This window comes from Lygodium microphyllum, chromosome 25, assembly GCF_053477565.2.
Source record: "Lygodium microphyllum isolate KBCC chromosome 25, Lygodium_microphyllum_v1.1.10, whole genome shotgun sequence".
NCBI lineage: Eukaryota > Viridiplantae > Streptophyta > Polypodiopsida > Schizaeales > Lygodiaceae > Lygodium > Lygodium microphyllum.
The window spans coordinates 8,132,752-8,155,660 of record NC_141159.1 but is presented as its reverse complement, the minus strand read 5'-3'; the positions used below and the strand labels follow the sequence as shown (position 1 = coordinate 8,155,660).

General features: G+C 43.5%; 1 protein-coding gene across 1 annotated transcript in view; it reads left to right on the top strand.

Moving 5' to 3' along the window:
• Positions 1-1,859: 1,859 nt before the first annotated feature.
• Positions 1,860-22,909, top strand: part of LOC148013886 (SAP domain-containing protein) — a 57,625-nt gene continuing 36,575 nt past the window's right edge. The window contains exons 1-2 of the mRNA XM_087667215.1: positions 1,860-2,053; positions 2,527-2,572. Coding sequence (XP_087523341.1) covers positions 1,967-2,053; positions 2,527-2,572 — 133 coding nt within the window. The 5' untranslated portion in view covers positions 1,860-1,966. The remainder of the gene's footprint in view (positions 2,054-2,526; positions 2,573-22,909) is intronic.

The following is a 22,909-nucleotide window of genomic DNA, read 5'->3' as shown; positions in this document are numbered from 1 at the left end:
CTCATCTCCTAATCCACAGCCATCCTCAAGAATCATCATCATCATGTAGCCATTGGCTCTTGATGGAAAACCCAAACTTATGAAGGGTGATGCATCTCATCTCCAAATTCACCACCATCCTCAAAATTTATTAATTGTCTAGTACTACAACACAGTGTTGTCCTCCATACCACCTTCTTGTTAATCGATAATGAACCACTTCAAAGGATAATCCCTTCAGAATCACCACTCAATCTTTGTGCAATTGCATGATGCCCATGTTTATCAATGTAATTGTAATAGTTGATAGGTTGTTATGAGCTAATTCATCCGTGCTTTCCCACCACCACCATCATTATAATTCTTGTGGTTTAATGGCTTAATCTTCATTGGTTGTTAATAAATTTGACATTGGAGTGGCATCCAAAGCACACAATATTCAAGTAGTGGTGCATGAAGCCATGAAAGCATCCCATCGAACCTATTAGCTAATATTCACAAAAACAAAGAAGAAGAAGGGTGATTATAGCGATGAAGACCTTGTTTTGCTTTCATAAAGATCAAATAATGAAGATTAACCATGGAATCACATGTGGTAAAATAACTTCAACTAACACATACTAATCTTGAAATTACACGATCCCCACTCAGTGTAACATCCACTAAGTGTTGCCCTTAGGCAATACTAATAAATATGCCATAATGCTTGAAGATGAGACAAGTTCTTGTGGCACACCTCATGCAAGGCACCTACTTCCTTGCTCAAAATTTTTAAATAAATGGCACATTTTTTTGTCTCAAAACACATTCACCTAATGCTTAAGGAAACTTTCTCGTTACACCATCAACATTCTCTTGTAACCACAACAGTGGTGGACATTGATAGAAGTTGTGGTGATAGAAGAAGGACGTAGTAAAGCACTTTCAATAGTCTTAACTCTAGCTTCAAAAAGAGTATAAAGACCAAGGAAATCACACATAAGTAGATTATCATTGAAAATCTTTGTTGACCAGGGGATCCAATGGACAAGATTGCCCCTTAAAATAATAAAGCAATAGAAAATTTAGTCTCATGTTCCTTGCGAACTAATGAAGATGTGATAGAACCCATTACTAATAAATTTGAAGCGAACCAATTATGTGCAGCTTGTATGGCTAGATAAAACACTTTGCTGAGAATTTCTCTTCAAAGGGGAGTCTTTTTGCCAAATACATGTTCTCATGACATATACATGAAGCACCCTTAAGGAGCAAAATTATAACATATCAAGCACAAATACTCCAATAAAATGTTGGTTTGGTATATATGTTCTTCTTAGCATGGATTGAACTTCCTCAATCACATAAACAAACACACACACACACACACACACACACACAATCTATCTATCTATCTATCTCTCTCCATTGTTATGCATTTTACAACCTTTATTGCATTTATCCTTTGAATGTCCTAGCCATGGCCCAAAACACTACTCAAAAGTAATTTCTATTCCCCTTAACAGGGCATGTAGATGACTCTAAATGCATTGAAGCATATTTTGGAGCATGCAAAGGTTGTGGGATTGCAGTCTAGGTTGTAAAATATAGCTTTTTGTGGTACGTGCCTTTTGTTGACATGCTCCCCTCTTCCTTACACTTGAGGCCACATCCTAGCTGAAATTGTCATGTCAATTGCTAAAATTACGCATTGCTTGAGTTCGCTAAGCCAGGCAATACATCCAAAAGTAAAAGCCACTAGTTTTCAGATGTTTGGAATTCCAACTTCTACTTGTGAACATTAGACTTCACATTTCTATTGGCAAGCGCACAATGTTGAAGAATTACCGCTGGGCACGCAGGCCCACAACGCTGCAAATATAAATGTGCCCTTTGTATTTTTCTTTACTGCTTGATATTGGTTGTCTTCTACCTTCCTTTAGCGGGAGAATTGCTCTTGAATAAGAGTTCCTTCGTTTTCTTTGTTTTTGATGTGCTCGGAGGATCCATGGCTTCCAATGGCGCAGGACAGCTTCTACTCGACCTTCCTTCTCGCGGTTACTTCTCTTCTACTGTCCCTTCTACCGCCGCTCCGGTAAGTCATTCATTGTTCCGGTTATTGTGATTGTTTTCCTCTGCACTACACACGTTTTGCGCATTGTTTGTTCTAAACGCAGAAATTGTTCTCCTTAGTTCTCGAGAACTTGAGTGAAAGAAGAGAGCGAAGTAGAAGTTCAGAATATGTTGATCATGTTGACTGAACTCTTATCTGCTCTTCCACTTCTGGGGGAAGGTTTAGAATAGGTCAACTACACTCAGTCTGTTCAAGTGTGATAACCATGAGAATCAGTCATGCAACCATGGACACATGCGTGGTGATATGTGCGTAGAATGCACCTTGAAATTTTTGTTCTGCTTGAACTAATTAAGAACCGACCTATTCAAGTAACAAGCTTCTCAAACGCACTTACAATGTATCAATTAAATCACTTTTTTGCAATATTTAGATATCTTATGTGTTGACTACATAGTCAATGGTATTGAGCGTGGATCATTGTTTTTGTACAGGCTCGCTTACAAGTTTACATATGCGACCATGACACATCTCCACCAGGTAGGCTCCCATGTCTGAAGGCAGCTACTATAATTGAATCATGCTGGTTTTAACTATGTTCAAGGTGGCATGAGTCATACCCTAATTTTGTTAATATCTCTTGGAAGTCCTTTTTTCCCCCTTATTGTGTCAAGAAGGCTTAATTGACCTCTTTATAGGGGTTGAGCCCTTTACATCTGATGTTATCTTTGTTACAAGCTCTTGTGCAATCAAGAATCTTTGAGAGAAAATGTCTTCATGATGCTTTAAGGATGAGGAAGCTTGTAGATTACATTTGTCCATCAATTTGCCGGTGAAAAGCAGTAGATAACACTAACTCTGTGCCAAGGCCATAGAACAAAGCCTTTCAAAAGCCACTAATAATGAACTTAGAATCACAATTAGATATGATCCTCTTTGGCAAGCTATACTCCCAGAAGATCTCCTTGATGAAAAGTTGCACAACCTCCATTGCATCCGCATCAAGTTTGTGTGGAATCAACCTCGCTTGCTTCACCTGTCCACCATTATAAAGATGACATCATTCTAGAGGTGCTTGCTCTTTGAAAGGCTGGTAATGAAATCTATTAAAGTCTTCTCCAAAGGCAAATCTATAATATTATGAAATGGCTATTACTTCCTTGCTACCTTGTGGTTGTTTGATTTGGAGATTTGGCATGCTTGACATTCCCTCACATATAAAAAGGTTGGCATCCACACTTTGGCCACTTTTGCAGTGGGTGCCCACACAATGGTGTACCACTCTAAAGAGCTTATGCCTATAAATCAGCAATCACTTCATTCATTCTTCACTGACCTCTTTTTCTTCATTCATTCTTGATCACCTTCTTCGGTCACCGCCACCACTTTCCTTCTCTCACCAGTCCCTTCCACTACCCTCACACCCCTTCAGGAGGACATTGTGGTTTGCGGCTCATGGCTGCCTTAATCTTTCTTCTTTTGCTTGGCGTCATCATCATCTGCTTGGCATCAGTATCCTTTTCCATCAGGCTCCACCTTCACTTGCGTTTTCAGTGTGGAGATCTTTTCCTTGTCTAGTGTCATCATCTCCAGCTCGGTGTCAACATTCTAGCCTTTGGCGATAGTCTACATCACCGAGTGTCATTGATTTCATCACTCGTCTATCATAGAGGCTGTTGGGACTTGCGTTTTTGCAACTTGGCTTCTCCTCCATTACTTGGTGTCATTCGTCTATCACAAGGGCTGTTGGGACTTGTGTGTTTTTGTAGCCTGGCTTTTTCTTCATCATATAGAGGCTGTTGGGACTTGCATTTTTGCAGCCTTGCTTCTTCTCCATCACTTGGTGTCATTCGTCTATCACAAGGGCTGTCGAGAGCTAAGCATTGAAATCATATGTCCTTGTGACAGTCATGGAAGTCGAGCTCTATTTATAGGGCTTAAGGCCCTATCGTGCACATTATTATGTAAAGAATTGCCCAAGGCAAAGGCTACATGGAAGTTGCTACATTCATTGAAGAGCCGTTTTCCCACTTCGTCCTTGAGGATATTGTTAAGGACAACAATCATTCATTAGGGGGAAAGAGTTATATCCTTGGACATTTGGATGGGTACTAGTAGCATTGGTCATAGTGGTCATGAAGTGACTTGGTGTGAATACACTAGGGGCACTTCAAGGCTAGGGCAATGCCCTATTGTGCACATTGTTGTGTGATCATTAGTTTTGGACTCTTGGCTTGATGGCTGATGGATTGGTACATTGGGACGGTGTGGGCTAGTGGCATGGTACACTAGCTCTTGGGATGTGGTCATGACCTTGTTTGTTGCTAGCTCCTAGGCTCACTTTGGATCTACGGTTGGGAGGTGAGTTCGATATTCATTGCTCTTATATTATTTGTTGTGGATAAGGCTTGTATTGTGTCCGGTGTGTAGATTGGATCCTAGATGGATGTTGTAGAGCTCCTCCTTGCTCATTTGGTAGGGTGCCTTTGAGGAAGGTTTTACTCCTTGAACTAACTTAATCTTGAAATATTTTGGTCATGATGGGGGCAACTCTTGAGGTAACTCATCTAAGAAAAGAGAATCAAACTCGTGCAACAATGCCAAGCTTGTCTCATTCACATCTTTCTAATGTGTATAAGAACAAGACTCAAGCTCCCACACATACACTATCATATCATGGCTGGCCTTGTGAATTTATTACTTCACATAAATATGAAATAGCCGCAATTTGCTTAGCTCAAGCAGTTGAAGATGCAAGAGTGCCATGTAAGGTCTTCACCACCTGTCGAGTCCCATCTTGAATGAGGTCGGAGTGCAAGTGATGATTCACCAAGCTCGTATGGTCATAGAGCCATGGTTTCCATAAAATCACATCGTGAGGAGAGGAGCCACCTTCAAAGTCTCTCTAATCTTAAAATCTTCGATTTGGATATTTACTTTTTTCACGTGCTTCCTTAAGTGGTATTTCTCAGCTTTGGTATTTCTCCTAGGCCAAAAGCCTTGCTTCATGGGTTGTGTCACACTAGTGAGTACCATGTGGAGATGATATTTCTTGACAAGCTTGTCTTGGACTTGGATGCTCCATCATCCACCTAGCAATGTGCAACATGGCTTGTGACCATCATTTGCGTGAGCACAAGATTATTAGTCCCAAGTAAGAAGAATCCACGGCTTCCAAGGGTTGTATCTTCAAGGTTGAATGTGTGAAAGGTGAAGTTGTGGCTATGTCCATGGACTTGATTCTCTTCTTGGAAGTTTTGTCCTTGGAGTTAGGTTTCTTGGGGCAATTCTTAGCAATATGCTATGTTTGCTTGCATGTTAGACACTTGTTCTCTTTCTTTAGCTTCTTTTGCTCCTCCTGAGTAGCCTCCATCTTGGAAGTATCTCCCCCATTACTTGTGGACTTGCCTTTCTCTTTGGCTTTGGCAACAATGGATCAGAATAACCCATCCTCATGCATTTCTCTTGCTTCTCATAGGTAGAATCCAACTTCATCACCCACTCCAAAGAATTTGGTTGTTGTGTCTCCACTCTAGCCGAAATGGGGGTGTGCAAGCTGTCCACAAACTTGAAAACAATCTTGTCGTCAATAAGGGGAAAGGAGTACATCAATAGGAATTTGGTGAAGTGAGTCAAGGTGTACACATCCTCCTCTTGTTTCTACCTAAGGGACTCCCACTCCCTTTGTTGTTGTAGTTTGTAGTTTGTTCTATAGTTTTGAAGAATGGTTGAACGCATCTTGGCCCAAGTTGAGAGACTGTCAAACCAAAATATGTCACTTGACTTTGGAGAATAGTGGGCTCTTGGTGAAGTGATATTGCCTTGAAGTGTGTCACCTTTGTCACCACTTGTGTTGCCTACACTTGCATTGTGAGGTTTGTGTAAATAGTGTCTTCTTATAAAGCATCCATGGTCTAAAATAACAAATCCTTTCAACTTGTTGTTGAGAAGAAGTGAATGAGGATTACACCTCAATTAAATGGCGTTGCTGAAAGAAAGAATTGGACATTCATGGAGATGACTAGATGTATGCTGAAAAGTAAGGGGCTGCCAAATAGATTTTGGCTTTAGGGCCTTCAATGTGCTAAATCATAATCCTACAAAGGCACTTATAACTATCACTCCTTTTGAGGGTTGGCATGAGAGGAAACTAAAGGTTGAACTTTCTTGTATTTGGATTCATATGTGCGAAAAGAGCTTTGTGGAAAGCTCGATGATAAGGCCTTAGAATGAATCTGTATTGGCTACAATTTGGAAAGCAAATGCTATTGGTTATATGATCCATGCACCCACAAAGTTTTTGTCTGTAGGGATGTTATCTTTGCTGAAAATGCAGCCTTTTCACATGGCCGATTTGAAATGCCAGCTATATATGATTTGGGTGATGTTTTTGAAGGTCTTCTACCACTTGCTTTTGGATTCGAGCCTGTTGTAAGAACATATGTATTACAGCAAGTTGCTACTGCTCCAAGTGCCCCCAATCAGTCATTAATCAATCATGGTTTTCTTGTAGCAGTGGAACATAAAGTCCAGCAAGAAAGGGCTGGTATAAATGCAGCAAAAACAGTCCCTAGATGTCTGTTATAGACGCTTTAGGAGAGTAGGATTGATACTCCTTTACCTTAGTGCACTAGAAGGGCTGTTAAATAGGCAACACATGATGTAGAGGGGCCACATTTGGTTGATAGTGCGGAAGTAGAGGCTCCTTTTGATGAGCATGTGTTTATTAGCTCATTGTTGGATGATGATGAGCTTACTTCCTTTGATAAAGCCTAGCAAGATGCACATCGGTTTTGTAGGCCACGCAAGAAGAGTTGGACTTTAATGCCACTAATGGTATTTGGGATCTTGTTGAGTTGTCGCATGGCAAGAAAGCTATTGACACAAAATGGGTTTTAAAAATCAAGGGCAAGGTTGATGGCACCTATGATAGGTATAAGGCACGTTTGGTAGAAAAGGGTATGCCCAAAAGAAAGACATCGATTATGAGGAGACATTTGCTTCTTCATCCCACGAGTATAGTTAGATATGTTATTGCTATGGCTGTACATTATGGTTGGAAAGTGCACTAGTTGGAGATAAAGACACCATTCTTGAATGGTGACCTTCATGAGGATGCTGTCTCATAGTCTCTAGGGTTTGTGGTGAAAGGAAAAGAGCGCTTGGTTTGCAAGTTGCATAAGGCTCTTTATGGATTGAAATAGGCTCCTCGTGCTTGTTATTTAAAAATTGTTGCTTATTTGGCCAGTATTGGGTTCAAAAATAGTCCAATTGCTCCCACTCTTTACATTAAGAAGAATGAAAGGGGGTCTTGTTGGTTATCATACTTTATGTGTATTTTATGCTTCTCACTAGACCTAGAGAGGATGAAATTGTAGATTTTAAGGTTGATTTGAAACATGCTTTTGCTATGTTAGATATGGGTTGCTAATGCTATTGTTTGGGAATTCAGTTCACCCAAAATCAACTTTTGGCATAGGTTCAATATGCAAGATTGTAAACTTATGAGCACTCTAGAGCTAGGGCTGAAGTTGTTCATGCATAATGATAGCGAGATGTTTGATGTTGCAATTTTCAGCCAGGCTGCTGGCTGTCTTATTTGTCTTTGTAATACATGACTTGATATACAATTTGCAGTATATTAGGTGAGTAGGTTTATGCACAGTCGACGGACAGTACATTGGCAAGTTGCTAAGCGGATCTTTCACTATTTGGAAAGTACTCATACGTATGCATTACTATTTCCTAGGGGTGAGACTTGCAACTATAGACTTACAACGATTTAGATTGGTTTGGTGACTCAAACATTGGTGGACATTGTTTCTTTCTGGGCCATTTATGCATTTCATGGCTTAGCAAGATTCAAGAAACCACCTATAGTGGCTACCTCATCTTGTGAGATTGAGTATAGGGCAGCTTTCAGAGTAATGGTTGAATGTGTATGGCTATGTAGATTGTTGGTTGATCTACATGTCTCATTGGAGGGTCCTATACCCATTTTTCCTGACAATTAGAGTGCTATTGTAGTAGCACGAAATCCTATGTTTCATGCTCGCACGAAACATATTGAGATTCATTGTCATTATGGTAGAGAAAGATATTATGCAAGAGAGATCGACTTGATGTATGTTCCTATACAAGAATATGTTGCAGACATTTTGACCAAAGCATTACCATGTGAGAAGTTTGAGGCTTTCCGAAAGTCCTTGAACTTACTACCCTTTGGTGATTGAGCTTCCTTGTACTTCATCACATTGGTATTGTATGGGATGTTAGAATTTGCCAATATTGGGTAGTGCCCTATGTAATTTGTGTGGTGTGGACACTTGTTAAAACTTAAGTGTCAACGTAGGGTGTGGACACCTAGTGTCTTAGGATATTAAAGTAGTGACACTAGGCGAGTAAATAAACCTAACTCTAGTTAGTTGGTGGAAGTGTGGTTAGGTCAAGCTTAGACCTAAACCTTAGTTGTACTTTCATCTATCTTTTCAGTTGCAATGTTTCAAATATCCCTCTCCTTTACCATGTGCGACAAGGGGCTTGGGAAAGGGAAGGAGAGAAATTATCTTAAAGGTTAAACTTTAAATTTAAAAGTCATAAAAGAAAAAGAATAATTACAAGTTGTTGTCATCGTTGCTAGCACACCACCACGATTAGTCATGCCGCCATGCAAACAGGCTGCCTGTACCGCTAACCACATTGTCATCCACACCATTGCAGCCTCGCAGTCCGAAGATGATACATGTGACATAGTATCGATTGCAATGAGAGAGGGTGTTGATTATTAAGCTACAATTTGGTAAAAACAAAGATTAAACGATGAGGAATTTTATGCGATTGCACTCTAAGGAAGAATAAGTTGTGGATTGTATATTTTTACAAAGTATTCAAGGACATTGTTTTGGTCGTTGAATTGGTCATTTTAAGATATTGTTTATTGATTTGGAAAAGAGATGGTTTTCCTAGGCAAAGATAAATTGGTTGACTCTCAAGGAATATTCAATCTTATAGAATATTCAAAGTGATTGTTTGGATTGATATTATGAAAAAGGAATATTCTCTGAGCTAATGATATAGGCTAATTGCCTTGGTTGTGTATTCTAAAAAGATTAAAAGGGAGCATTGCACTAGACCTTGTTGAGAAACCCTTCATCCGCAGTTTGCGTTTTTGCGTTTTGTGTTTAAGGTTTGCAGTCCCAAAAAGGGGCGCCATCCTAGATTGACTGTGCCTATTTATAGGCCACTCTCTCATTCCTTCCTTACGGCCGATTCATTCAGTCCGTCACCTCTTCTCTCTAGTCTCTCCACTACTCTCACACCCCTTCAGGAGGACATTGCGGTTCGTGGTTCGTGGCTGTCTTCATCATCTTCCTTGTGCTACAACACCCTTGGTCCCTTGTATCACATTCACTCCATGATTCAGAACTTCATTCATCGGAGTTTCTTCTCTCTTCTCTTCTCTTCTCCATGTTTGCTGAGTTCACTCCATGTTCCTCCCCGCAAACCCTACTGTCTCGTTGGTACGTCATCTTCTGACATGGTATCAGAGCGGGATTTGCTCAAACAGTGGCAAAGATCCTCCACTCTAGTGAAGGCAAAGACCGGTGGCGGGTTTGGCATCCACTTCTCTTCTTCTTCAGCTGCATCAAAATCTCGTTTTTGCAGGTTTAAGGTGTTTTCAGCTTGCCGCCCACACCCCTTTCGCGGAGGACATCGCAGTCTCAGCTGTCCCTTGCTGTCATCTACAGTCTTGCACCTATTTCCAGCCTTCCACCCATAGTTTGCAGCTATTTACAGCAGAGCGACTATTGTTGATCACTCTCCATTCAGAAAACAATCTCGTTTTTGCAGATTTCAGGTATTTCAGCTTGCTGCCCACACCCCAAACGCAGAGGACATAGCGGTCCAAGCTGGCCATTGCTGTCTAGAACAGTGTAGTGCATGTTTCCAGCCTATCACACATTGTTCGGAGCCGATTTCAGCATATTGACTGCTGCTGCTGTTTTTTTTCTGCGTTTTTAGCATAGAAACAGGGAACGCCTGTTCCGGGCCTTAGGAATAGATTAACGCGTTCCGGCATGTGTCTACCAGTGAAACGCCCATGGAACGTTCCTGCCCATTCCCAGCCTTGTTTCTGCCCGTTCCGCACCGTTCCGGGCCGTTCCAGCAGCCGTTCCCTGTTTGGAACGGCCATTTCCTGGAACTGCAGCAAGCGTGGACAGACGACTGGAGGCAACTGCTGTGCGATACGTAACAGGCAACAGCTGCACGCGACGAGGCGATTGCACGGCGGGCACTGCGACCAGCGCGTAACGGCGAAAGGCGGGCGTCACAGTGCACAACTGACGGGTCCGTTGACCCGTAGATTTTTTCAAAAATTCAAATCTTTTTTTTGAAATCTCCTTCATCCATTGACAGGGTTTCGCACGTGTGAGCACAAGATCTCTTATCTGTTCAAAATCGGCTCAGAAATTTGGGGCTTTTCTCGAATTTGGGGATCTCAACACAAAATTGGACAATTTGACTCAGAAATTGCAAAGTCGGTGCACATCTACCCGGGAATTTTGGGGCTTTTCACATTTTAGTGAAATTCTTTCAATTTCACTAAAATTAGTGCACGCAGGACTTGGAAAATTTGGGGATTTGTCCAGATTTGGTGCAAGCAAGATGCAACAGTGATATCATGCCACCCTTCTCACTTCCACCATGCAATCTTTCAACCAACTTAATCTATGAGCTCTCTCTCTCTCTCTCTCATATATATATATATATATGCCGTTCCCTCCATTCCTGTTCCCTAACTTTAGGCGTTCCCCCCGTTCTGGGGGGTCCCGTTCCCGTTCCCGTTCCCGTTCCCATTCCCCGTTCTTGGTAACTATGGTTTTTAGTATTTCTCTCTCCTGCAGGCTGTTCTGCTTGCGTTTTTAGTCTCTCTCTCCTGCAGGCTGTCTTGTATGTATTTTTAGTTTTTCTCTCTCTTGTTGCCTGCATTTTTAGTATTTCTCTTTCCTAACTTGCGCTTTTCTACTGGTTGCAACCTCTTACTGCTGGTCATATCCTCCTCCCAATGGCAGCTCACTTTCAGCCTTTCCACTACCCTCCCACCCCTTGAGGCGGACATTGTGGTTCGTGCTTCACACTGCCCTCACACCCCTTGAGGCGGACATTGCGGTTCGTGGTTCATGGTGGCTGACCTCTTCCTTCTTCAGCAAGGCACACTGGTATCCATGGCTTCTTTACCAACAGATGACTAGACTACTGGGTGCTCCTACTGTGGCATCAACAAGCACACCACCTATGCTTGCCGACTTCGACCTTTGCTCCCCACCCCTCCAGAGTACATGCGTCTTCCACCAGGCACTCCTTGTGCCACCTCTCCTTTTTGGGCCACATAGAACGTTTTGCATTGGCTATCAGAGTACTATGTTCAAGGCAACAAGACGCATCCAATGTGCACAAAGTTTTTTTGAGCACATGGAGGATCAATTGACGCTATGACCTCTTGGAGATCGTCACAATGCCAGCGGTAGTCTTCTCCCACTTATTTTCAGGTACAGTGGCTTCCACGACCTATGGATCTGCAATCCGCTCCATCGAGAGATAGTGATTGTTTGATACTGTCTCCTCGTCAGTCTGCTCCTTCGAGAGACAGTGGTTGCTTGACTTATTTCTTTTCTTCGGCTACCTAGTCTGCTCCACTGAGAGATAGCGATTGTTGCCCACCTCTTGCTCATTCTGAGCCCCACCCTTTTCCACCCTCGACTACTCAGGTTTGAGAGGCCACCTCTGGGAGTTCTGCGGCACCCCAAATACCTTCTTCGGCACGACCAACAGCATTTCCTTCGTCATTAGACATTTCGGAGTCCGTGATCCATAAGTTTTTGGATTCCCTATCTACTTCAGAGGGGGATTTGAAAGGGGATGTTATTTCTTTGCCCTCAGAGGTGGCATTTACTTCTTCGACTTCAGCAGGGGTTCCTCCACCTCCCACCTCAGAGTGGGAACCTATTCCACATGAAGTTCTTCACCCATCCTCTACTTTCTTGGGGTGGCTGTCTTCGACCAGTCATCTCTTCTACTGATACTCAGGATCTTCAGGTACCACCTAGATCGGGACCTCGGAGGTTCAACTGCGACCTGGTGATGAGGCCTTCGTATTCCTTCCAGCATGGATGCACAGAGCTAGTGGCTTCTCTCCCGAGGTTGTGTTTCGGGTTCTCCAGTTCACTCTGTCTACTGGTCTTTACTGCAGATTCCCTTTCTAGTGGAAATCTTGGATATTCAGGATTCTCTACATCTTCTTCCTCCTCTTCTTCTTGCCTTCGTCCCTTGGTCAGTATGGAGCCACCTCCCGAGATCGAGTACGGGCATATCCTTATGGTTCTCGGCACTACACAAAGTCCGACATTCCTCCTATGCATTGCATGTTTTCATCATCTTTGTACTAGGGCGTTTGGGCAAGTGAACAATTTTCCCACGAGGGACACTGTCCAAGTGGCACCTGCTGCCTAAGCATTGCATCTCCACCTCACTCTTCTCTTGTTCTTCTTTTTGGGCTTGAGAGGGGGTGTTGAGAAACCCTTCACCCGCAGTTTGCGTTTTTGCATTTTGCGTTTAGGGTTTGCAGGCGCCATCCTAGATTGACTGTGCCTCTTTATAGGCCACTCTCTCATTCATTCCTTACGATTGATTCATTCAGTCCATCACCTCTTCTCTTCGGTCTCTCCACTACTCTCACACCCCTTTAGGAGGACATTGCGGTTCGTGGTTGTCTTCATCATCTTCCTTGTGCTACAGTACCCTTGGTCCCTTGTATCACATTCACTCCATAATTCGGAACTTCATTCATCAGAGTTTCTTCTCTCTTCTCTTCTCTTCTGCATGTTTGCCGAGTTCACTCCGTGTTCCTCCCCGCAAACCCTACTGTCTCGCTGGTACGTCATCTTAATGATAGACCTCCCCCAAGGTTAGTTGTGGAACCCTACACCAAGGGGGTTGGTTTCATCGCTTTAGAGAGCTTGGATGTGTTGTTATAGAAATTACGTGAACAAACCTAGTGACCTAAAATGTTAATTAAGAAAGCTGCCTTATGTGTTGAAAATGTAAGTGTCGTAGTTGATTAGACAACTAAAGATGATCTAAAGAGAGATGGGGAGGGCAAGATCCTCGATGGGTCCATTGTAAGGCAGAGTGGTCTTGGTTAGCTAATAGCTTTTTTGCAAAGTTACATTAGTTTAGCAAATTGCTTGTTAACCAATTAGAAAAGCAAGTAGAACCTTGACTCGTGTGTTGTTTTAGGGATCGGAATGAGACTATGTTCGATGGAGAGAAGGATTGATGTGTTGTACTCTGCTTCGTTTCTCATTCTCTTTGAACCAAGTGTGACACGGGTCCTCTTTGGTTCTAGTTGACTTTTGTTCAAAGACGCTAGATAAGGTGTTAGGTGACCTTAGTTTACTTTAGCAACCTAGATTCAGGTCGATCCTTATGGATTGTGATTCGAACTTTCCATTGTGAAGTGGACTCAAGCAACCCTTGTTGACAAACCCCATGTTATTCCAAGGAGTATTGGGCGACATCACTTAGAAATATCTCGAAGGGCCGCTAAAATTGTGCCATTGAGGAGTTCTCAGTTGACATGTCACACGTAGTATCAAAGCAAAATGTTATGAATAGAGAAGTAAACAACTTTACATGTGTTTGCCTAATGCTTTGTTCTATGAATTTGAGGAAAAGAAAGCTAAAACCAGCCTAAAGGGGTGTTCTAAATACTGTGATCTTGGTTGCCACTAGGCCCCTTTTGCAACCATGAATGTTGATCTTCAAGAAAAGAAATCTCTCTTGAAGCAAATCAAGCCACCAGAGTTCATGAAAAAGGGATCCATCGTAGAGATTGATGTTGGAGTTTGAATCAAAATCCTTGGAGATTACTTTGATGCCATTGAAATAAGTGCAACTAACAAGGCTATGATTCCTAGGCTGAAGTTGATAGGTGAGGCAAGCTTATGGTGGAAGTAGTGATGTTGAGACAACGCTACCACTAAAACCTTTGTAGGCTGGGTAGATATCAAGAAGGCCGTAAGACAGAGATACTTGCTGTTTTCCTATCGTACCATCAAGATGAATGAGTCTTTTTCCTTGCGTTAGCTAGGACTAAGCATGGAGGCCTATTATTCTTGGTTTGTGACACTTCAAAAATGTGCTTAACTTTAAATTTAATATTTATTAAAAAAAACTTACCTGCAAGTCATCATCACCATTGCCAACACGCCAACACGACACCATGACCAATTACGTTGCTATGCAAACAAGTTGCCTCTACTTTGCTAACCACATCAATATCCAAACCATTGCAGTCTCACGACTCGAAGACCATACACACGATATAGCATTGATTGCAATGAGAGGAGGGTATTGATTATTACACACACACACAGAGTTTTTAATGATGAAGATATATCCCTTTCTTGTACTAGTTAAGGGTGGAATCTTGGTGGGATTGAACCTTTGGGTTGTTACTTTCGTATGGGTCTTGTTTAGGTGGTGTGATATAAATTACGTGAACGAACCCAGTGACCTAAAAGGTTAGTTAAGGAAGCTACCTTTATGTGTTGAAACATAAGCATAGTAGATAATTAGACAACTAAAGTTGACCCAAAGAGGGAAGTGGAAGGGGGAGATTCCCGATGGGTTCGTCCTAAGGCAGGGTAGTCTTCGTTAGCAGAGAGCTTTTCTCCGAAGTCATGCTAGTTTAGCAAATCGTGTGTTGACCAATTAGGAAAGCAAGTAGAACACTAGCTCGGCGTTGTATAGAATGGGACAATATTTTACAGACAATAGGGTTGATGCATTGCACTCCCCTTCTCATTCTCTTTGAACCAAGTGTGATATGGGTCCACTTCGGTTTAGGCTGACTTACAAATGCAGCGGCTTGAAGATCAATGATAGATAAGGTGTTAGGTGACCTTAGAACTTGGTGAATGATGAAACAGGTCATGGAATCCATAAACCAAAACTTGAGAAGATGCATACAAGGCTCAAGTCACATTGGCTATAGTGACCATTGGGATACCTCCAATCTCCCTCTCTCCATGGGATGCATATGTGCAATGAATGAGAAGAATTGAGAATAGGCCATGAAACATGGCTTGAGACAATTGAGCGAGACATAAATGGTCCCCCCAATGCCCACTCAAGCACTTGCTTGAATGCCCAAATACAACCAATAAAACCCATGAAATGTACTGATGCTAACACAATCTCTCAAATCATGCGTGACAAGTACAATGAAATGTACAATAAATGGGCGAACAACAAGCCCTTAGGAACCATTACCACATTCCATACTACAACGATGATTTGTCGAAAACTTGTATCACGATCATACATACAACAATGACAAGCAGAGATCCAAGCAATAGGTGATCAAGGCCACCAAGGTGCCTCGGAAAGGCATTGATGTTGATGTTGATCATACTAGGCCTTGAATATAGAGAGTCAAATTAGTTGAATCTTGATATCCATCACGAACCAGCTCTTCTACGATGCCAATTGGGCCTTTGTCAACTGAGTTTGGAGATTCGAAACTTGGAGCTAATTTGACTTTTAGGTTCATGATGGGATGTTTGATAGAGATTGGTCTTTGCTCCTAGTCTATTTCCACATGAGGAGACACGTGGTGTTAAGTACACCTTGTAGTTTCCTTTGAGTTGTTATGGTGTGAATGCACCCCATGCACGGGCACTTCTTGTCCTCTTGTGTGGAAGGGGTTTTTTCCTTTTGTGAATACACTTTAGCGTGTAGCTCTATATAACCTTAGGGTTTTCCTCAACCTTGCTTGCCATTTTTGCAAATTTTTAAAAAATATAAAAATCCTGATTTTTGAATTTTATTTTTTTGGGAAATTTTGTGCAATTTCTCATCCATCTTGGTTGTCTCTACCTATCTCTGCTATTTTTAGCTGTGCAGAAAATTTGAGAAACCCTAAAAGTGCAAAAACCCTAATTTTCCAATTAGGGGCTTTTGAGAAAATTTTCAAAGAAATTCTTAGTTTCACATGCCCAATGCCCAGAAATTTGGGAGTTTTTGATTGACCCATCCAATTTTTGCAATTTCTTGAAATTTCCATCTCAAAATTTGGGGTTTTTGCTGGATTCACCTTTCAGTGTATGGATCTTCATTGAAATTGTGTAAATTCAGCAATTTTTTCAATATTCGTGTGCAAAATTTGGGGATTTTGATAAATTTCAGCTTGCTGCTCATACATGTATGTGTGTAAATAGCCCGAACAGCATACGCATTGACATTTCCATTGGTTGTAATGCCTTTCTCATCTCATTTTACTTTTAGCGGTTTTCTTTTTGGTGCACAAGTATTGGGACAGTAGCTCCCTTGTCCATTTGTGGACAAACTTTGAGTAGTTGCCTTAGTTGCATTTGTTTATTAGCGTGTGCAAAGATGACATATAATCAGAATGAGCTGTTTGGGGTGCTTTTTGTTGATGACAAGTTGGATGGTACTGACTATTACACTTAGTCGTACATGAGGAAGCACCAACTATTACTATTGGTCATACATGAGGAAGCATGTATCGGTTGTGAAAGGCTTTGGGGGAATACACCTGAATGCTGAATCCTAATTTATAGCAGAAATTAGGGTTTACCAATCTCCTTAGGAAGAGTGTTGAGAATTCAAGGCTTGGTACTTGAAATCCAGTAGCTCAAATGTAGGGATTTCAAATAATTTCAAGAGGCCTATTAGTTAACATTAAGGTTTGGTGTCATGAGGACATGTATTTTTGAAATGTCACTTAACTTGTGGATTAATTTTTAATCACATGGTTAAGTAAATGTTGCACATGTGAGGTGTAACTAGGGTTAGAATCAATCTACGAGCTTAGGACCTGAGGAAATCACGAGATATCAAAGGCATAAGAGGTAGCACTTCCATTCCTCTAGTTATGGACAACTCCGTATATAGTGGGGCTCGGATGTATTCAACATGCATCCAAGGGAGTGTGATGACAATATGTTTGCCATGAGGTTACTACTTAGTGTACTTGTCATTGTGAGATGTATGCAGACGAGTATGAGTTTCACTTGGGGCACTGGAACTATAATTTTGCATTAGCTTATGATCAATTTGGCATGAATTTTGCCTCAATTTTGAGACTTATAAGTTTTAGCTCAGTTTTTGAGTAGCTTGAGAACCGTATATGGTTACTTTTGGGATTAATTTTACATTAGTTTTTATATTGATTGTTGGCCAATTTTTCGCAATGTGTTTGTGATCAGTTTGGGGTCACATTTGCAACACTTTGTGATCAGTTCTCAAATCAGCAACAAGCAATCATTTTATGATTAGATTATGCTCAGTTTTCAATGATTAACATCTGGTTCCATGGACAACAACATATGTTATGATGCCATTGATGTTTTAGCCATGGTTTATACTTGGTTATGCTATGCTATGGTTTGGTTTTGCCAGATGAGTTGATCTCATGAGAAATAGACATGTCACATAGAATCTGGCAACGTTTTTAAGATTCTTTGTGAGTTTTATGTTATGTTATGATTAGTTGGTAATTTTGAGCATGTGCTGGCATATGGAATGGTTGAGTAACATTGTGTAATGTTGTGTTAACTATGATGCCTTGTGGAAATTCCAATCTACTATTTTGCTTTTGATGCATGTGGCAGTGCAATCGAGGATGATTGCAAGGATTTTAAGTGGAAGGGTTGCGATGAGGATATGTATTTTTGAAAGATCACTTAACATGTGATGAATTTTTTAATCACATGGTTAAGTAAATGTTGCACATGTGAGGTGTAATTAGGGTTAGAGTAAATCTATGAGCTCAGGATCCGAGAAAATCACGGGATATGAAAGGCAAAAGTTGCTATAAGTTATGCGCACATGTACTCAGTGGTATTTGGTACCAATTGTTGGCCTAGGTCATTCATTTGGTCATAAGTGTCAATTGGTGACACTAGAGAAGTGGCGTTTAATGGTCCCTATGTTAGCAATCAGATCAGATTTTGGTCGGGCAGCCAGTCGGACTGCCACGTGGTAGTCCGACCTGATTCTTGACAGTCGGCTGCATTTAATGCAGCCAACCTGCATTTATTGGGCGCCTGGTTTTTGGCTATTTATAGCCGATTTTCCAGCAGTCTTCTCCACTTCTTCTGATCGCAGATTCAGGCTGGAGATTCATGCAGATTCCGTCTCTGTTCGCAGATTTCAGGCAGGAGATCGTGCAGACTGCAACGGACTTCGAGGTGAACAGCAGGTTGCATCGTCGAGGTGGAGACACGTAGTCTCGCGCACTGTGCCCGTGTACATATCTGCATATCTTTGTATACAGCACACTTTATACAGCAGATCTTCATCTTCCACTCTCTTTCTCTCTCCTCTCTCTGCGTTCTCTCTCTTTCAGCCTTACGCTTCCGCACCGTTGCACTCTGACATGGTATTAGAGCATTGTAGAAGGGCTGGCTGAGTGAAGAACCAACCTGAAGAGGAGTTTTCTGTGAGAGTGCGCTGCGGAAGAGGAAATACGAACACGGAGGAAGAGAGAGAGAGAAAGCAGAAAATAAGGAAGAGAAATCTGCACTGACTGAAATGAATGCTGAATACACTGAAATGGACTGATCAGTCCCTGCACACAGCCCACAGCGTCAGTGAGGGCACCAGATCAGGCTGATGATGATGGCAGCACCACCACGGGGGAGAAGGAGTGTCGGAATCTGCAAGAAGACAAGTGATAAAGTGGGGAGGGGGGCTGCCTATAAATAGGCAATGGACAAACCCTAACCCTAACCCTAAAATGGGCGCAAACCCTAAAATGCCCTAAAATGGGCGCCCCACAACAGTGACCAAAAAAAGTGGCCGGGCAGCCACTGGCTGCCCACTAAAAGAGGCCAAAAAGAAATACACATCCTAAGAGAGCCAGTCAAGAGTGACTAGCCTCCCCCATCATAACACATGACAGACATGTCAGAGCTCCTAATGTCCTCGTTTGACTCAGACTGAGGCTCACAGGCAAGAGATGACAAGGCATGACAAACATGACTGCTAACACCCCCTCTCAGATCCTGGATGTGGCTGAAGGCCGAAGAGGAAATAGATCCTGGGGTGGCAAGAGGAATGCCAATGTCGATGAAGTCTGTCGATGTAGACTGCCGTTGAAGGAGCTCCTCATGATCCTGGGAATCCCCCTCTAAAACACTAGGGGCCAGGGAATCCACAGTCGCATCACCAAGATCGTCCACCTCTGAAAGGGATGGGGGGTATGAGGGAACCACCGGAGGAGAAGGTGGGGGATGGGAAGGAACCTGTGGAATAGAAGGTGCACAAGCGGGAATGGGTGTAGCAATAGACTGCCGCGGAGGACCTTGCATCAAAGAAGGGGAATGGAGCCTGTAAAGCCCGCTCTCCTGCCAACCTGTAGATAAGACAGCTCCTGTAAGAGAATCCTCAATAACAACGGCATGCTCGGTGAAGATTACTCGTGTGCCAAGCCTCGTAAGGCCATAAACTGAGAGGAGGGGAAGGCCCAAATCCGGAACATGTAGGGCCTGTGAAAAGGAGCTCGAAGGTCGGTCGGTAAACAAAGGCAATGTGCCAACACCACTAATAGGCACCGATAAAATGTCACCAACAGTGACTGAACCCTCTGATGGACGGAGATCCTGTAACAAATCACCTCGGGGAGTCATATGACTCGAAGCACCACTGTCCACTAACCAAGGTTGCGCAGAAGACACTGCAGCCACGGAAGAAGGATCCTCCTCCAAAGCATGGATATGAAGGAACACTGACTCATGGGTAACAGCTGGTGTAGAGGTAGAAGAAGGCTCCGATGTAGATCCACCCTTCGCTCCCGGACGAAGGTGAGGGTACTTCTTCCAGCATTTCTCCTCGGGATGTGTCCCTTTCCCACAGTGTGGGCACTTCGGTCTCTTTGAATCGGAGTCAGAGCCTGAAGAACTGTCCTTCTGCTTAGCCTTTGACTTCGTCTTCTTCTTCTTTTGTCCTCCCAAACCTGCAACAAAGACTCTAGTGGAGTCGGATCCACTAGCACTGACCTCTCTGAGTCGCTCGTCATGCTCCAAGACAAGCGGGGATAGCTCCTCCCATAGAAGCTTCTCACGGGTCCTCGATGTAAGAAGGCTGGTGTAGAAGACATCAAACCGAGGCGATGGCAGCAGCTGAGTCAAAAGAATCATAGCCATGTCTTCAGAAGATATCGTCCGACCGAGGGATGCAAGCTCATCCCTCATATCCTGTAATCTGCGGATGTGGTCCTTCATGGAAGGACTATCATCAATAGCGAGCATCTGCAACTTCTTTTCGAGAGATATCCGGTGGGCAAACGTCTTCTGTTGATAGAGAGACGCGAGCTTTCTCCACACGTCCGCTGCAGTCTTCAACCTGTGAACATGAACAAGGACAGAATCTTGCAAACTCAGAAAGAGGAAAGATCGGGCTCTAGAATTGAGCCGATCCCATAAGGCTGCACGATCCATAGATGTCCCATCTGCGGGATCCACCTGAGGCCGGGGAATAGGAAGAGAAACAAGCTCCCAAAGATCGAAGGAGTCCAAGATACACTCCACCTTGCAGGACCATAGAGAAAAGTTGGAGCCATCCAACCGGTCCTCTTTGGGCAGCTGAGGAAGTATGGGTACCTGTACAGGGGGTACCAAAGGCTGCATCTTCGGCCCACTGGAAGAGGCTCGCCGAGATACATGAATAGAAGGGGGACGGGAAAGAGGAATAGACTCCGGAGGACGGTCCCCGTGATAGAAATCACGCCTCCGTTCAGATGAGTGTCGAGACAAAAGCTCGTCATCTGAGTCATCAAAGCCCGTAAACTGATGAGAAGACATCTTCGATATCTGCAAACACCAAAACATAACAAGGGAAGGTTGCCGGGGCCGAAACACAAACACCAGAGGCTCCTGAGCTGGCCGCCTTGCACAGAACGCAAGGATGATGTCAAACGCAAATGCTAACGATGCAATCACCACAGAAAAACAGCCTCCTGCCTCAAAACGCAGCCTGGGAATAGGTCGCCAGCAGGAAAAGAGCCGCCTGAAGACAGAACAACAGCCAGAACAGCAAGGCGCAGGCTGGAGGAGTGTCGCCCAGCTGGAGGAGGGCCGCCCAGGCTGAAAACGCAAATTTGGGGATGAGGCCAACAGGAAACGCAAAGATGTGACACCAAAACAGGCCGCCTTGATCAAGAAGATGGTGCAGAAGGTGACGCCTCAGCTGTTAGAGACGTCTTGACCAGCAAACGCAAGGTTGTGGGTGTTCTCCCGCGTAAAACTCAGCTCCATGTACTCTCCTTTGGCTCTGATACCATGTGAGAGTGCGCTGCGGAAGAGGGAATACGAACACGGAGGAAGAGAGAGAGAAAGCAGAAAATAAGGAAGAGAAATCTGCACTGATTGAAATGAATGCTGAATACACTGAAATGGACTGATCAGTCCCTGCACGCAGCCCACAGCGTCAGTGAGGGCACCAGATCAGGCTGATGATGATGGCAGCACCACCACGGGGGAGAAGGAGTGTCGGAATCTGCAAGAAGACAAGTGATAAAGTGGGGAGGGGGGCTGCCTATAAATAGGCAACGGACAAACCCTAACCCTAACCCTAAAATGGGCGCAAACCCTAAAATGCCTTAAAATGGGTGCCCCACAACAGTGACCAAAAAAAGTGGCCGGGCAGCCACTGGCTGCCCACTAAAAGAGGCCAAAAAGAAATACACATCCTAAGAGAGCCAGTCAAGAGTGACTAGCCTCCCCCATCATAACACATGACAGACATGTCAGAGCTCCTAATGTCCTCGTCTTACTCAGACTGAGGCTCACAGGCAGGAGATGACAAGGTATGACAAACATGACTGCTAACATTTTCATCACGACACAAGGTTGTGTTTCCAGCGTTCGAGGGCGAGCGGGAGGGCTGCGCCTCGGAACAAGACTGAAGCAAGTGTGGGCGCGTGGGAAAGGAGTCCAGCTGGTGGATTTGCTACTGTCTGAAGAGGAGGAAGGCTGAGTTTTCAGCTTTCAAGTGCAGGTTTTGCTTTTTCATCGCCTCCGGCGGGTGAAGAAGGTTCAGGTCACGGAAGAAAGAGCCCTAGCAAGCTGCGTTTTCACAGTCAGAGGGGGCTGCTTTTGCGTTTGTAAAGGCATTACAGGTGAAGATGTCTATAGAGATTGACTTGGAGTTCCAAACGATTATGGACCGGAAGGTGCCTGTCTTACCGGCTCTCCCCACAGATCAAAAGCTCGATGGCGACAATTACTGCATCTGGCGTGTCATGATGCTGGCCATCCTTGAGTCCTATGATTTGGCGGAGCTTGTGCAGGAGATCAACCGGCCCTCGGTGAGAGATGAGTCCAAACTCTCTTCCGATGCTCGTGCGGAGTTGGCCAAGGCACAGTCTCACTGGGACAAACTGAATGCCCGGATTCATTCTTTTCTTTTTCTGTCTTGTACTACAGCCGTGATAGCCCACATCGAGCACTCGACGGTGGCTTGGGAGATATGGCTGGAGCTTGATTAGATGTATAACCGAATGACCCTTATGAAGTGGGTTTCTTTGGAGGTGCAGATGCGGACTTTGTCCATGAACAAGTCTTCTTCGTTGCAGGAGCACATCAACAAGCTTAGACAGCTTCAGATTCAAGTTCAGAATGCGGGAAAGCCGATTTCCTCCGAAGACACGGCGATCACACTTTTGTCCTAGTTGCCGCCACGATTCGGTGCTTTCTACTCCGCCCTTATTGCTTCGGGACGTGAGTCTACTCTTCGGTGGGAAGAGCTGGTTCCTATGGTCTTGGACCAAGAGGAACAACTGAAGGGACA